At 38.2% G+C, this 13,648-nt stretch overlaps 3 protein-coding genes and 1 non-coding gene across 6 annotated transcripts in view; 2 read left to right on the top strand and 2 right to left on the bottom strand.

Annotated features, from left to right (window-relative positions):
- Positions 1-803: 803 nt before the first annotated feature.
- Positions 804-895, bottom strand: trnar-ucu (transfer RNA arginine (anticodon UCU)). Its single transcript is given in 2 exon segments — positions 804-839; positions 859-895. It is a non-coding gene; the product is annotated as a tRNA-Arg (tRNA).
- Positions 896-2,221: 1,326 nt separating this feature from the next.
- Positions 2,222-5,001, top strand: bag1 (BCL2 associated athanogene 1). The gene is made up of 7 exons (XM_085255661.1): positions 2,222-2,364; positions 2,986-3,114; positions 3,202-3,284; positions 3,367-3,480; positions 3,598-3,705; positions 3,802-3,864; positions 3,960-5,001. Exons 1-7 carry the CDS (start codon positions 2,328-2,330, stop codon positions 4,047-4,049), a joined length of 624 nt encoding a protein of 207 aa, XP_085111787.1. The 5' UTR covers positions 2,222-2,327; the 3' UTR covers positions 4,050-5,001.
- Positions 5,002-5,044: 43 nt separating this feature from the next.
- On the bottom strand, positions 5,045-7,439 carry myl12.2 (myosin, light chain 12, genome duplicate 2). The gene is made up of 4 exons (XM_085255663.1): positions 7,281-7,439; positions 6,071-6,278; positions 5,737-5,898; positions 5,045-5,569 (listed from the first exon to the last, which is right to left on the bottom strand). Exons 2-4 carry the CDS (start codon positions 6,252-6,254, stop codon positions 5,397-5,399), a joined length of 519 nt encoding a protein of 172 aa, XP_085111789.1. The 5' UTR covers positions 6,255-6,278; positions 7,281-7,439; the 3' UTR covers positions 5,045-5,396.
- A 448-nt stretch (positions 7,440-7,887) lies between these two features.
- The window catches only part of myom1a (myomesin 1a (skelemin)), a 27,713-nt gene continuing 21,952 nt past the window's right edge, over positions 7,888-13,648 (top strand). For 2 of the 3 annotated variants that reach the window (XM_085255659.1, XM_085255658.1), the window contains exons 1-3: positions 7,888-8,305; positions 13,163-13,303; positions 13,416-13,602. In XM_085255659.1, the coding sequence (XP_085111785.1) occupies positions 8,013-8,305; positions 13,163-13,303; positions 13,416-13,602 (621 nt within the window). In that variant the 5' untranslated portion in view covers positions 7,888-8,012. Of the gene's footprint in view, positions 8,306-9,776; positions 9,989-13,162; positions 13,304-13,415; positions 13,603-13,648 lie in introns of all 3 variants that reach the window. The other variant, XM_085255660.1, reaches the window with a different exon arrangement.

Below are 13,648 nucleotides of genomic sequence, written 5' to 3'. Positions count from 1 at the left end.
CATATTTGCATTCACAAACAATGGCCTAATATACCTAATATATACCACATAAGTGACCAGTGGATGTTTGTATTATTGGGTCTATCTTACAATATAAAGCGCCTTGAGGCGACTGTTGTTTGGGTTTAGTGATGCGTAAATAAAACTAAATCGACTTGAATTGTAAATATCTTATATAGTTACTTTAAACCTCAGCACTTCAAGCAAATCCCTAAAAGTGCCTTACAAAGGATTTTCACCCTGGTACAAATAATCTTTTACTCACAGTTAACAAGTAACTGTTCTTCACTTATAAGGACATCATTGAAGTGATTTGGAAACAGCCTGGTATTACCAGCAATCGAGTTACACATGTGCTCTGTGGGACACAAACCTACAACCTTTGTTAGCGCTGATACAGAAACTACATTTGCGAAACAGCTAAACATATCACGACTCTGCGTTATTTTATCTGTTTTGTGTTGTTTAACATCATGAATTCAGACCTATTTTGGCCATGTAAAAAATCATTATAGACTTGTAATGTTATAATTGTTGCAATGTCTGCTCCCCCACTGGCCACGTCTGTCATCACGTTTTTTAATCTCAATGACACTTTTGTTTTTAGCCCTTGATCCTCAGATGTGGTAGACTGGAATGAGATAATATGAAAGACACGAAAGCACCGATGAGCTCGGGCACATAACCAAAGACATATTCAGGAACATCATGTAAGCATGATATCAGCAATTAACGAGTAACCGTGACTTAGACTAGTAACGGTATTGAGAGGATTCGGAGGACAGATGGTCAGGTTAAAAATGCGACTCTGGTGGGACTCGAACCCACAACCTTTGAATCACCTCTCAAGAGCTTGACTAGAAGTCCAATGCGCTATCCATTGCGCCACAGAGCCGGTTGGGAGAGCCCCCTTGGCGCAACATGACCTGACACGTTATACATACAGACATCAATTATACAGACTTTAAAAAGCTTTACTGTAGGAAAACTCTACACACTTAAGCTAAATGTATTTACCTCTGTCAGCAGAGTTTCATCGAAGAGTTTCAAGTTGCGCTGTAGACTTCGGCTCGCGTTTTATCACTTTTGTGTGCAGCTGTTGTGTTTGTATTTGCTGTTCCGCTTTTTTAAACAAGTAAATAAATAAAAAGTCAAATAATTTAAATAATAAATTCAATATTAAATAAGTAAAATTGCATTTAAAAAAGTGAAAGAAAAGAAAAAAAGGGGGTACTTCCGGTGTTCAAGCTTAACTGGTGGTCGTGCTGATCGGTGAAGAACCACAAAAGTAGTAGGTCCAGATATGTCTAGTCGTAGATTCGTCACATACATTGACACCTCTTGTTGTAAAAGGTTTGAATGACCAAAGTTTTGTAAGGTCGCTCATCCAAGTGACTTCTTCAGTCCCAACTGACTTTAGGTTTCCCCAATCTTATAAACAGTACATTTGCATAATGACTGAAACTAGCACCACTGAAGGAACAATGGGCTAGGAGGTCAGTTAATTGATCATTAATATGTAAATTCTCATGACCATTGATCAACCTAAAGTCAGCTGAGACTAAAGTAGTCACTTGGATGAGTGACGAAACGGCTCTCCTACTGAAAAGCTTTTGGGGATTTACCTACCTGGATGACTGAGCATGCATCAAGATATTCTCATTGTTGTATCTACTCTGTGTGGTAAAATATAATTAATCCAATTAATTTCTGATGCACTCTTGGCCATATTTCTCTTGAAAAAGACATTTAGGAGTCTCAATTACACTTTATTCCAGCATAAATAATAATATGTAAAAGTGACTTACAGCTTCTTTGTTGTGACAGGAATGTTCTTTCAGGCTCAAAATTACTTGATACCATTGATGAGAGACGTGTTTGAGATATGTCTCTCATGAATGGATTATAGGCCAACAATTTAAATATCAGAAATCATTTTTTAGCAGATAATCTTGCCTTGGTCACCTGAGAGAGGGTGTAGGATATTGAAAGACCCCAAATCCCTGATGACCCCGGGCAGATCCCCAAAGATGTATTTAGAACAGCAATGTGCGTGTGTATCTGCATGAACTGGTGATTTTATTTATTTGTTGTTAATTAACTTATTACATATAAATTTTTTTTGGTAAGCCACATTTTTAATCCAGTCAAACATTACACACACTGGTAGCCCTGGGCTATTTTTCGTGGATTCTCTGCGAGAGGAACATATGGAATAACACCACTTAACGCGATCACCAGTTAAACTGTAACACCGGAAGTAGTTAGCAATAAGCAACAGTTAGCTTTGCGTTTGATGTTGTGATTAAAGGTCGCCGGAAAGCAAAATGTCGGAGCAAACGATAACTATGACAGTCGCATACGGTAATAAGATTTCGGCTTTAAACTACACCTTAATCACCACAAAATATAAGTAAAAATTGGGTTTCGTTGTGGCTAAAGCTAGCTAGAAACGGCTCAGCTTCTGTAGCTCTTCTCCACAGACTGTGTGGTTATGTTACTTGAATCCCGCTGGTTATGTGTTGTTCTTCAATAACAAATTAAATATATAAACTACTGTAAATATCAGCATTTATTAAACACGTTTATGAAGAATTGTGTAGCTGTTGTAATTAGTTTCGTTTGAAGACACTTTACAGCACATTTGGGAAACAGGAGGGCTGCTGAGAGAAATTGTATTGTTGCCAATCGCTTGTTAAATGTTTTGTAATTATTTTTCCTCACACGATAGTGAAACAAAATTTTGCAACCCATCGTTAAAAACTGAACCAAACGTGCGCGATAGTTTCCGAGATATGCCGCATGTTCTGTAATTGGATGGGTGCAAATACTTTTAAAGACTTTTTTTATTATTGTTTTTTTAATCCTGGTAGGTGACATTTACTTTCTGAATAACACCGATAGAAGACAAAAGGGTGACAATGATAACTCCCAATCCTTAATAGCTTGAGAGCTGTGTAATATTTATTTATTTTCCTATTTCAGGATCCTCTAAGCACAGCATCACGCTAACAGGACATGAGGATGGAAAAGGACCCACTGTTAAAGACCTGTCAGATGCTCTCGCTCAAGCCACCGGAGTCCCACCTGCCTCTCAGAAACTTATCTTTAAAGGTAGACTTTTAGTCTTCCTTTTTTTACACACTCATATGAGGCCTAATGTAAAATATCAGGTTTTAAAGTTGTCTTTTTTAATTTTAGGGAAGTCACTGAAAGACATGGAAGAGAGCCTTTCCAGCTATGGAATAAAAGAAGGCTGCAAACTCATGATGATTGGAAAGAGGGTAAAGCACATTTATACATGTGCTACATCTCTGGTGCCTGAATATGTGCATTTGCAAAACACTGATGATAATCTCTAAACAGAACAGCCCAGAGGAAGAAGCTGAACTGAGGAAACTCAAAGACATTGAGAAATGTGTGGAGCAGATGGCCAAGAAGCTGGAGAAGGTAGACGGGGAGTTGACTGGACTGAAAAATGTAAGCAATCATAGGTCTTTTTGTTTTTTGATAATATATAGGAAAATAAATAAATATTACACAGCTCTCTTTTGTCCCATCTTCTAATGTATTATTGTCACCCCTATCCTATCACAGGGCTTTCTCGCCAAAGATCTCCAGGCAGAGGCCTTGGGTAAACTAGACCACAGAGTAAAAATAGCAGCTGAGCAGTTCATGAAGATCTTGGAGGAGATAGATGCTATGGTAATGCTATTTTAAGCGTAAGCATCTGTTTTGAGTGTCTGCTTTAATCGTGTGTGTCATGTATAGCAAACCATCAAATTGCTCCTCTTTTAACAGAGTGTTCCAGAAAATTTCAATGACTGCAGAATGAAGAAAAAAGGACTAATAAAAACAGTGCAGGTTAGTGTTTGTTTTTCCCTCTGACAAAACAATCATGCTTTATTTGAAAACTATTGAGAATCAAAATAAGTCTGATCTTTACCATATGTCCACAGGATTTCCTCGCCCAGTGCGACAAAATCGAGGCTTGTATATCAGACCATCTATCAAAGATCCAGTCAAAAAACCTGGCTTTGGCAGAATAGTGCAGTCTCTTTAGTCACTTATTCTATACATTGCTCTGTGAGCAATGGCAAAGTGTGCAGAAAGCTTCACGTGTGAAGCAGATCCTGGTTTATTTATTGCTGGTGTGAAGCAAATGATCAAGTGGAAAGAAGGATGCTGGTTATCAGGAACGATGTTGGATACGTAACACAAGCAAATCCTCTTGGTTCAAGACAGATGCAAAGTGCCGACTGAGAAACTTTGACCATGAACTTGCAGGAAATGGATCACATGCCATTTTAATTAGCTAAAAGAGCTGTCAATGCCAAATATCTTAAAATGCCCCGTTTGTTGCCCTGTATGTCTAAAACATAATGAGTTTTGTTCCTCATTGTGCACAAGCTGCAGTGAATGATTTATGATCAGAAATATATAGACACTGTTTAATTGGGGAAGTTCCAAAAAGCAATATCCACTCAGGATAGTGGATTGTTCCCATTGGGCCACAAGAGGCTTATTATGTTGTGGGATAAACATTTATTGCCCTTATGGGTCTGAATGGGTCACTGTTCCCTGGCTTTTACCTGCCATGCTGTCTTTTGAGAACAAGCAATCAACTAGCGACCTTGTACAAGGCGTACCCTGCCTCCCACCCCCCATGACCATGAATTGTGAAAAGTGGTTAAGAAAACTGATGAGTGGATTTTCCAATATGAGTCTGGCACTTGTGAGACTGGCAAATTTTCTTCATCATATGTGATAAGCAAAATTTATTTGGGTTTTAAACTGATTGGCCCAGAGCAATAACAGCAAAATTACAAGTAAAAAAAGAAAAGGTTAGTACTGCAGGAGTGTCCATATATCGCAATCGCATGTACTATATTCAACATCAAGAATCCTAAGAAATCAAGCACCTAAATCCAGTGGCTGATCCTGAGTGTTCATGTATCTTTGAATCTTGTGCTAAGACTGATGCATCACATCGAATTCTTTGGTTTTAAAATAAAACTTTAAAAAAAATAAAGAGCACTGGTGATTCTTCTCAGAATACATTTTAATCTCCACGCTTATTCTATAAAATACAGCTGATTCATTTGCAATAACAGACATCTGGTGTCAGTTTATTTCCAGCTTTATCCGTGGGGGTCTTTTTATACATCTCCACTAGCTTATAGAGACCCCCTAGTAGTGTTATGACAGATGTGCAAACAAGCTTTCAAAGTAGGATTGGTTGGAGGGACCCAGAGGTCCAAAAAGCAGCTTAAACAAATGAGCTTCAGTAAAGTAGACCACAGTAAAGCTTTGTCATGAGCCAAATTACAGAACATAGCTTTCCTAACTTGAATGGAAACTCATTAAACATAGACATGGAGTAAAGAATGAACCCACTAGTCATCCTTATCCTTTGCACCGTGTTTCAGAATACGTGTGAATGCTACATAGTTGAAATTTCCTTTTTTATCAATGGGCGCCTCGCGGAAGAGCTCGTCCACTTCTTCATCTGTAAACCTGTCACCCATAGTGGTGAGCAGCTCCCGCAGGCACTCCTCCTGAATCACACCTGTGTGAAGAAACAGTTTCACTCTTGCAGGTGCTTCCTGATGTTAGCACTGAGCAGATATCTTCAAATTAAGCACTTACTACAAAACAATGTCTCTACATGCCAGAGTCTGAGACAAATTCACATAAAAAGATGCGAAACTTAAACAGTTGAACACATCAGCTCACCTGTGCCCTCCTCGTCGAAACAGGCGAAAGCGTTACGGATCACTTCCTCTGGATCTGTGCCGTTCAGCTTCTCTCCGAACATCGTCAGGAACATGGTGAAGTTGATTGGGCCAGGTGCTTCATTCATCATGGCCTCCAGGTACTCATCTGTGGGGTTCTTACCTGGGAAAAAGCTCAAGGTCAGAGTGACTCTAACCTGCTAACCACATTTAATGGTTTGTTTTTAGAAAAAGATTGAAATCTTTTAACTTCTGAATACGAGCCCCAAATAATGCAGTTTTAACTCCATAAGACGTTATCACTAACTAAATATGTGTAAATAAATCAAGTTTACCTAATGAGGCCAGCATGTCATGAAGGTCTTCTTTGTCGATGAAGCCGTCCCTGTTTTGATCGATCATGTTGAAAGCCTCTTTGAACTCCTGGATTTGAGACTGATCAAACATGGCAAACACATTGGAGGTGGCACGCTGAGGACGCTTTTTGGTGTTCTTTCCCTTGGCCCTTTTGCTTGACATGTTGGCAGGTTGTTAGTCCCTCTCCTGTAATACAGGAGCATGAAAGTTGTCAGCTTGGATCAAGCAACACGTTCAAATGAAAGATTCATTCACATTTTTTTCTTATCTTGACTTCATTACTGACGCTCTCCATCTGGTGAAAGTTCCTTGGTTACACTGGCTATTAAGTGTCTTTAGATTATTTACTGTGCAAGCTATGAACTGGAAGGTTAATGTAGGTGAGTTCAGGCAATGCATTTAATACTAATGAAAACTTATTAACATGGTTACAAGATGTTGGTAATTCAATTTAAAGTCAATTTGGTTGACACTACTATCACATTGTCATATAGCCTCCTAATTTGCCTTTTTTTAAAAAGCAGCTAAATATTATACACTCAGTGGCCACTTTGTTAGGTACAACTTTACATTAACACAAGTACGTAGTCAACAAGAACATCATGTGCCACCAACTCAGTGCAGTCTCTTAACAAAGCAGACTTGGTTAGGAATGTCAAATATAGTTCCTTATTCAATTTATGCCTTGAAGATTTAAACGAATTATGACAAAAGGGGGTCCAATCCAGTAATGGGTGAACCTAACTAAAGAGTCTGACGAGTTTAGCTCAGTCTATGATCACTTACAACGGATATATGCACTCGGTACTTGTTTTGTGATACGAAAGCACTTAAGTTGTCATTTGTTTACTGGATATTTATGTTATTAGATCAATATAATTTCAAATTATGCTCACCTGTCACGCAATAACATAACAATAACGCAAATATAGGTATTGACATGTTGTTTACATCACTCATATTTGAGCTGTAGCACACACGCACTACATAGCGCAATGCAGGAATCACACAAAATGCGAAGAAAACCCCTTAATTATTTGCCAGCTTTGCCAGCTAGCCCCTTGCTGACCTAAATAACTGACTGACCAGGCTAGCCTTAGCGAGCTAGCAGAGATTTATTCACAAGAAAAAAACGAGTCCTTAGTCCTCAAACTCTGCAGCTTCATAAACATAAAATAAATCGCCTACCTTAGAAAAAACGTATAATTTCTAGGCCCAAAAAGCTGCACACACAGCTACCACAGCATCCACAAGCTGATGAAGAGGAACATCAATGTTTTATTTCCTCTTGCCTAAACTGACCAATGAGAGTGAAGTTGGAAGAAACCAACAGTCTGGAATATTCCACGCCTTGGGTTTGTTTACGTCCCTCTCCTCTTCTTGTTTTGGATGAAATGACCTACGTACTGCTTGTGGTAATAATAAATCCATGATTTATACACTGATACGATTATAAGTACAGCCTTAATTGAATCATGTTTTTTATTTGTCCGGACGACTAATAATGTAGTCAACATATGTCACCACTAGGTGGCAGCAATTACTTGCATGTCCAAGACGTTTGTTTGAATTAGCCAAAATGGTTAATGAGTCTTTGTTTTCAATATTTAATAAGGAAGTTGAACCACTAAATATTTTTTTGCGCAGCGGAATAATAACGGATCGATTTCAAACAAATAACCTAAACTATAATCTAACGGAAAGTGAAGTTTAAAACTTAACAGCATTGGTGTTAAATTTGGTCGGTGGATGATATGATTGTACTAGGTTAGCAGGTTTTTGTTTTTTAAGACTGAGAACCCGTCCTCTATTGTATTTTCTTTTATTAGTGGCATTTTTTCTTCTTCTTTTTTCGGTTTGTGGTGCAGTTCATATGCCTTTTATTACAGTGAACTGGGTGAAACCACTGGAGTCCTGCATATGCCCCTGAAGTACAGTACACAGCGGAGGGCCAGGCCAAAAAGAAGCTCCTCAGCTCAGCTGGCCTGTCTCATGGTCTCATGGTCTAAATTTAAAGCTGCCCCAGCCTTAAAAGGTCCTGACGGTGTCTTGCGCATTCTGCCGAGTGGCAGCATTATTTTTGTTCTGTGGACTGCCGCCCTGTCCACTGCCCCTCACCCTGCTGCTTTGCCTGGATCTCAACTTGCTTTAGCTACTTCTGGATTAACACACATTTTCTCTTATTTTCAGCGATTGTGGATTTTTAATTTGTGGTGAGTGAGTGTGCATATTTTCTTAAATAAGCTGAAGTACTTATGTGCTCTGGTTATAATTTAAAACCATGACTCCATAAGGCCCTAGGCCGGCTTCCACTGTATGATTATGATTATTTATTTTTTACTTAGTTTGTTTATAAATGTGTTTTAATTAATCAGTTTTATTACATAGCCTACTAACAGGGTTTTGTTCATTTTGAGAACTAGTGCTCTGGTATATTAGCCTGCATGTGTCATTGTAGTGAAGTGTCATCCTAATCTTCCAGTTAACACCAGCCTTACCTTACAAAACTTTACGTTTTTATGACCTGGCCTTGTTAAAATGTTTTTAATGCATTCTGTGCCTTCATGGCTTACAGTCCAGTTCAGTGTGTAACTCTGGATGGCTTAGTCTGCTTGTAGTAGATGTTGCTCAAGCACATAAAAAGGAGAAAATAGTTTTGTGTAATTTGGGAGAAACTGCAGATCATATAGTTACTGTTGCCTGCCTCCCAGCTGGAGCTGCTCTTCTTTTTAACCTGAGCCATATCTAAAATAACTTAAGTGGCCTCACATGGGGAAAGGTCAGCTGGATGATATTATTATTATTATTATTATTATTATTATTATTAGACAAAATATCAATATTTCATTCATTCCAATCTGCTTTATGTTGTCTTACAATAAACATAAAACCTTTGAAGTTGGACTTTTATTTTGAAGAAACAACCATCTAGGCTTTAGGAATTTGCCATTGTCACAATATTCTGACATTTTATAACTCGGATATATGAATAACTAAATAACCCTCAATTAAGCAAGTACTGAACATAGATATTTGGTAGCTTAATTACACAAAACCTGCAAAATCAGTAAGTATATTTTAACTTGTTCTTGCCATCTGTCCACGCTTGGTGTCCAGTTCATCACAAAACATTTAAAAAGCCCACTGCAGGAAATGATCTGACTGTAAATTTACATATTATTGTTCAAGACTTCCTTCCGTCTTCTTCCTCCCTCCACCCTAAGCGGTCACGACAGATGGCTTTTAACAGGTTTCTTCCTGTTAAAAGGGAGTTTTCCTTTCCCACTGTCGCCAAAGCACTTGGTCAAAGGGGTAATATGATTGTTGGGGTTTTCTTTGTTGTAGGGTCTTCACTTTGCCTTGAAGCAACTGTTGCTGTGATTTCACAGTACGTGAATAAAGTTGAATTAAATTGAATTGAAAAATCATCAAAACCACCAGTTTATCACCTGCTGCTTCATTTAACACAAAAGTAGATCTTAACCAGAGCTAACACATAAGCTGCTTGCCCAAAACAAACAAACAAAAAATCACAATAACAAGTTTAAAAACATATTTTTAACAAGCAACCAATTCTCTTATCCCTTAATCCCTGCTCCTACTACCTTATTACCGGCCTCTGCACTAGACTAACCTCCAGTAGAGAAACCAGTCTTTAATAATAACAGTCAGATTGATTCACAGAGCGGGTAAAGTAAAGGACAGTCATTATAAGTTGGCGGAGTGGCCGTCAGGATGTCAGCATCATTACAAGTGACGCAGAAGCTGCAGCATCAGCATCAACATCAACATGAGGAGAAGCAGCAGCAGCATCTCTATGAGAGCAGCTATTACCTGAGCAGCAAGTCGTCTGTTAGCAAGCAGTCATTCTCAACTTTCAAGACCACCAGGCATCGGTAAGAGGATTAGAGTGAAGGGGTTGCAGAGTCCAAGGTTGTAACCTGCCACTCCTAGTACTTCAGAAATGATGAATGTTCCCCTTCAAATATTCAGCATTGTGCTTGTGGTCTGAAGTGGGTTTAGCAGCAGGAAGGAGAGTGCGTGCATACCAAAAAGGGTTTTCATCGAGAGCAGGTGCTTTTTTATGCTATAATTTATTAATTGATTTTCTTTTTTACGGTAATAGATTTTTAAAAAAGAAAATATAGCACTTTTTAATGTTAACATACTGTTGTAGCATGGCCTTTAAAGTTTTAAAGTGTATTAAATGGTAAATCATGAGGGTGACAACGTATTTTCCTTCCAGCTCTTTCTCTATATACGGTAGGTTTAATCAGGAATTAGACATTTAATCTGAAGGAAAAAATGTTTTGTAATAGTTGTTCAAATAGGAAAAAGCTGAAGAAGTGTGTAAGTACAAGTACAAGAAAGCAATAGGGTTCAGGGCCTGGAGTCTTGGCGTAATAGCATGGGGACCATTACACATGGCTGCCAGGTAAACAGAAGGATAGATGTAAAACAACAGCCACTCTCCCTTGTTTTTTTATAGCTCAGATTTGTGAACTGACTTTTATTTTAAATCTCATCTCTAAGTGTCAAAGCAGACATGTCAATATCGAACCTCCTAAATTGTCCAGTTATATGAGAGTAATCCACTTATAAAGTCTATATCTTAAAGTAATGTTTCTAAGTTCATATCCAAAGGCTTTTTCTCATGTGTTTGTGTTTATACATGAGTTTTGTTGCTATAACATCTATTTAAGGAGGCAGGTGCATAGGAGAGGGACAAACTGATCCAATGTTTGACACAGACTCCCACACACTATCTAACTTGGACAAACTATTTATTTTTGATGCTTTGGCGCTAGACTTTCATGAGGCATTTTGCCAGCAAATAAATGTACTTTTGCAAGTTAAACATTGTGGGAGAATGTTTGCAATGTTGGATCAGACTGTAATGTTTAAATAAAATAATTTCCACTGTGTTAGAGCTGATATATTGACATACTTTTATCTATTAACCCACTGAAGTAATACAGAAAAACAGTGAATGCAACAATACAACAACAGCATTAGAATACAACAACATTGCTAAGACATTTATTTCTTCAATGAAATAATTTCTTTTCTTCTGTTCATTTGTTTTCTGTTCTGTTAAATTGCACATTATTGTTATTAGGCCACAAGCTGAATAAAATATGCAATTTAAGGATTTCAATTTGATCAAAAAGGTTAATAATGGCAAAAGGTTTACAGCCTTACCTTGACATCTTTAAAACTACACATTAGTGAATATTGTAAGGAATTTAAATAAAGCCTGACTGATTTATTGACAGGTCGATACTATTGGACAATGATAACTGTCTGCTGCTCTGTCAGCATCACCATTTATAATGACTGACAAATAAACATTTAAAAAAGGGAAAGAAGATCGGAGAAACACCCTTCAGCCATATTTGAGTGTTGATGTTGCAGTGTTTCTCCACCAGAGGGCACTCTGTAACTTCTGTTAAGGCAAGTCTTTCAAATCCCTTAAACACAACCAGCCTACGTAAATAACTACACCTATCAAATACTGGAAAATCTGCATATGTTTCATGTGTCTGAAAAAAAAGAATTAGCCAATGTATCGGTATTCCTCCTAATTAGAAATATCAGTCAGGTTCTATTTTTAAGCCAGTGATTTTTCTTGGGCTTGTTTTTGTTTATCTTTTGTCTCTGAAATTTATGAACATGCACCTTCCCGTACCAACATGCAGTATGGTTAGCATTTCTTTGTCATTTAAGCTGTGGTGCTCAGTGTACATGCTGGAGCTGGGATAACTTTCTAAATGAGGTCAAGGAAAGAATTTCAGCTGTAGTGAAGGGCTGCCAGTTATATTCCTGGACAGCCAAGCTATTTTTGAAGATGCGACATGAGCTTGTTGCCTATAAGCCAACTGTAAAGACATTGTAAAGAAGTGATGATATTGTAGCTGGTTGCAGGCTGGCTTTCACAGTAGTCTGATAGGTATTAACTCGTGGGCCAGTAGTACAGAATAGCTGTTGTTGATTTTAAGCATCTGTGTCTTGTTTATTTACTAAAAAAAATAAATCAATTTGTACTTTACTGATTCTGATTTTCAGACTGACATTCTGTAGCTTGTCAGTCGGAAAAGAAGTGCTCTTTTTCAGCCATCAAACTTTATTACCTTTGACTTTGTTTCACACTGAAGCAGGCATCCTCTCAGCTCACCTGGTGAGTCAGCAATAGAAATAACGTCCTGACATTACAGCATCTTTTGTGAGACTCCATCTGTCTGTCTCTGCTGTGCATTGAGTACCTTCCACAGATTGTGTCCTGCTTCACCAGTACATAACAGACTTCATCAAAGCCACGCGTTCCTGCTTCCTTTTCATGCCAAATGGATAGACTAGCGCTGACTTGGCAGAGATCATGAGTGAGAGTGAGGCTTTAAAACAAGTCTTATGTACAGCAGTCCCAGTTCCATTAAAAACAAAGCCTTCTGACAATAGTGAGGACTAAGAGGCTAATGAAACAGACTGTAAATGGGTCAGGATCTTAGGGAGCGGACCGGAATACATCTTCCTCTCTGAGTAACTGGACTATAGCACCAGCTGAATATGTCTTTATGTAACCACCATATTTATTTAAATGTTTAGTTTTGAGTGAAACATCAGAAACATCAAAAACAAGCACAATATCGCCCTTCTGTCTTTGTCAAAATCCTGGTGTGTTTCTATTGTAATGTGATTCTTAATATTTTCCACCAAGAATATTTTTGCATTGGTTGTAACTGGGTAAAGAAAACTTTATAAAAGTTTGTGTGATTGGAAGAAAAGACTGAGAACCACATTTACTATTATTGTTTGTTTGTTCCAAGAAAACAAACGGATGCAGAAGTCTGATTCTGGCTCAGGTTGTTTCTCTGGCACTCAGCTAACTGGCATTTTATTTCTTCTGAAGATGAAAAAAAAATTTTTTCTTTGAAAAAAGCCAAGGAATCTTCCACAATCACTCAGCACATCATTATTTAATAAAATAATAATAATAAAAAAAAATAATCATGCAATTTATTTGGAGCTACACTGTTGCTTTAGTAAGATCAATTATGCCTTTTACCTCTTAGCAAGAAGATCTCTGTGAAGACAGAGAAGGGGCAGGAGGTGGTTAAACTGAGCCCACTACCCAAGAGAGCCAAACGCACCTACCTGGCAATGGACAAGGACAAAGAAGTTATCGGCTATGTTATTCCGGTGTTTAGAGCCAAGTGAGTATGCAATCTGAGTTTGTGGATATTTCTTAGCAAGTAATCAGTATAATTTCTGAGATTCATAGTGTCCTCTCTGTTCTCACATCTTGGTTGGTTTGTATCGTTCTAGTCATGATGTAGTTCGGGGCTTAATGGAGGCCCAGGAGGAGGAGGTCACAGAGGAGGGCATCAACTATGTGGCCATGAGGAACCTGTTTGTCAGGGAGGCCAGGGAGGCCATGGAGGTGAAAGTGGAGAAGAAAACCAGGTCAAAGCATGTCAGGGAATCTGCTGAACGCCTGGAAATGAGCAGGACGGTAAATCCTTTCCATAGTTTTGTGAATGCAAAGGTTTAACCATTTT

Source organism: Mchenga conophoros, linkage group LG18 (genome assembly GCF_057382185.1).
Source record: "Mchenga conophoros isolate Kocher_MC1m ecotype Shallow Benthic linkage group LG18, M_conophoros_male_GT1.1, whole genome shotgun sequence".
NCBI classification, from domain to species: domain Eukaryota; kingdom Metazoa; phylum Chordata; class Actinopteri; order Cichliformes; family Cichlidae; genus Mchenga; species Mchenga conophoros.
This window is presented reverse-complemented; position numbering and strand designations above follow the sequence as displayed.

What these genes read in the sequence shown, in the direction of transcription:
- bag1 (XM_085255661.1), top strand. Translation starts at nt 2,328, where the DNA reads ATGTCGGAGCAAACGATAACTATGACAGTCGCATACG. An exon ending in TCAGAAACTTATCTTTAAAG is followed by an intron (nt 3,115 to 3,201) that starts GTAGACTTTTAG and finishes TTTTAATTTTAG; the next exon opens with GGAAGTCACTGAAAGACATG. An exon ending in GACTAATAAAAACAGTGCAG is followed by an intron (nt 3,865 to 3,959) that starts GTTAGTGTTTGT and finishes ATATGTCCACAG; the next exon opens with GATTTCCTCGCCCAGTGCGA.
- myl12.2 (XM_085255663.1), bottom strand. Translation starts at nt 6,254, where the DNA reads ATGTCAAGCAAAAGGGCCAAGGGAAAGAACACCAAAAAGCGTCCTCAG. An exon ending in TGACATGCTGGCCTCATTAG is followed by an intron (nt 5,899 to 6,070) that starts GTAAACTTGATT and finishes GCTTTTTCCCAG; the next exon opens with GTAAGAACCCCACAGATGAG. An exon ending in TTTCGACGAGGAGGGCACAG is followed by an intron (nt 5,570 to 5,736) that starts GTGAGCTGATGT and finishes TTCTTCACACAG; the next exon opens with GTGTGATTCAGGAGGAGTGC.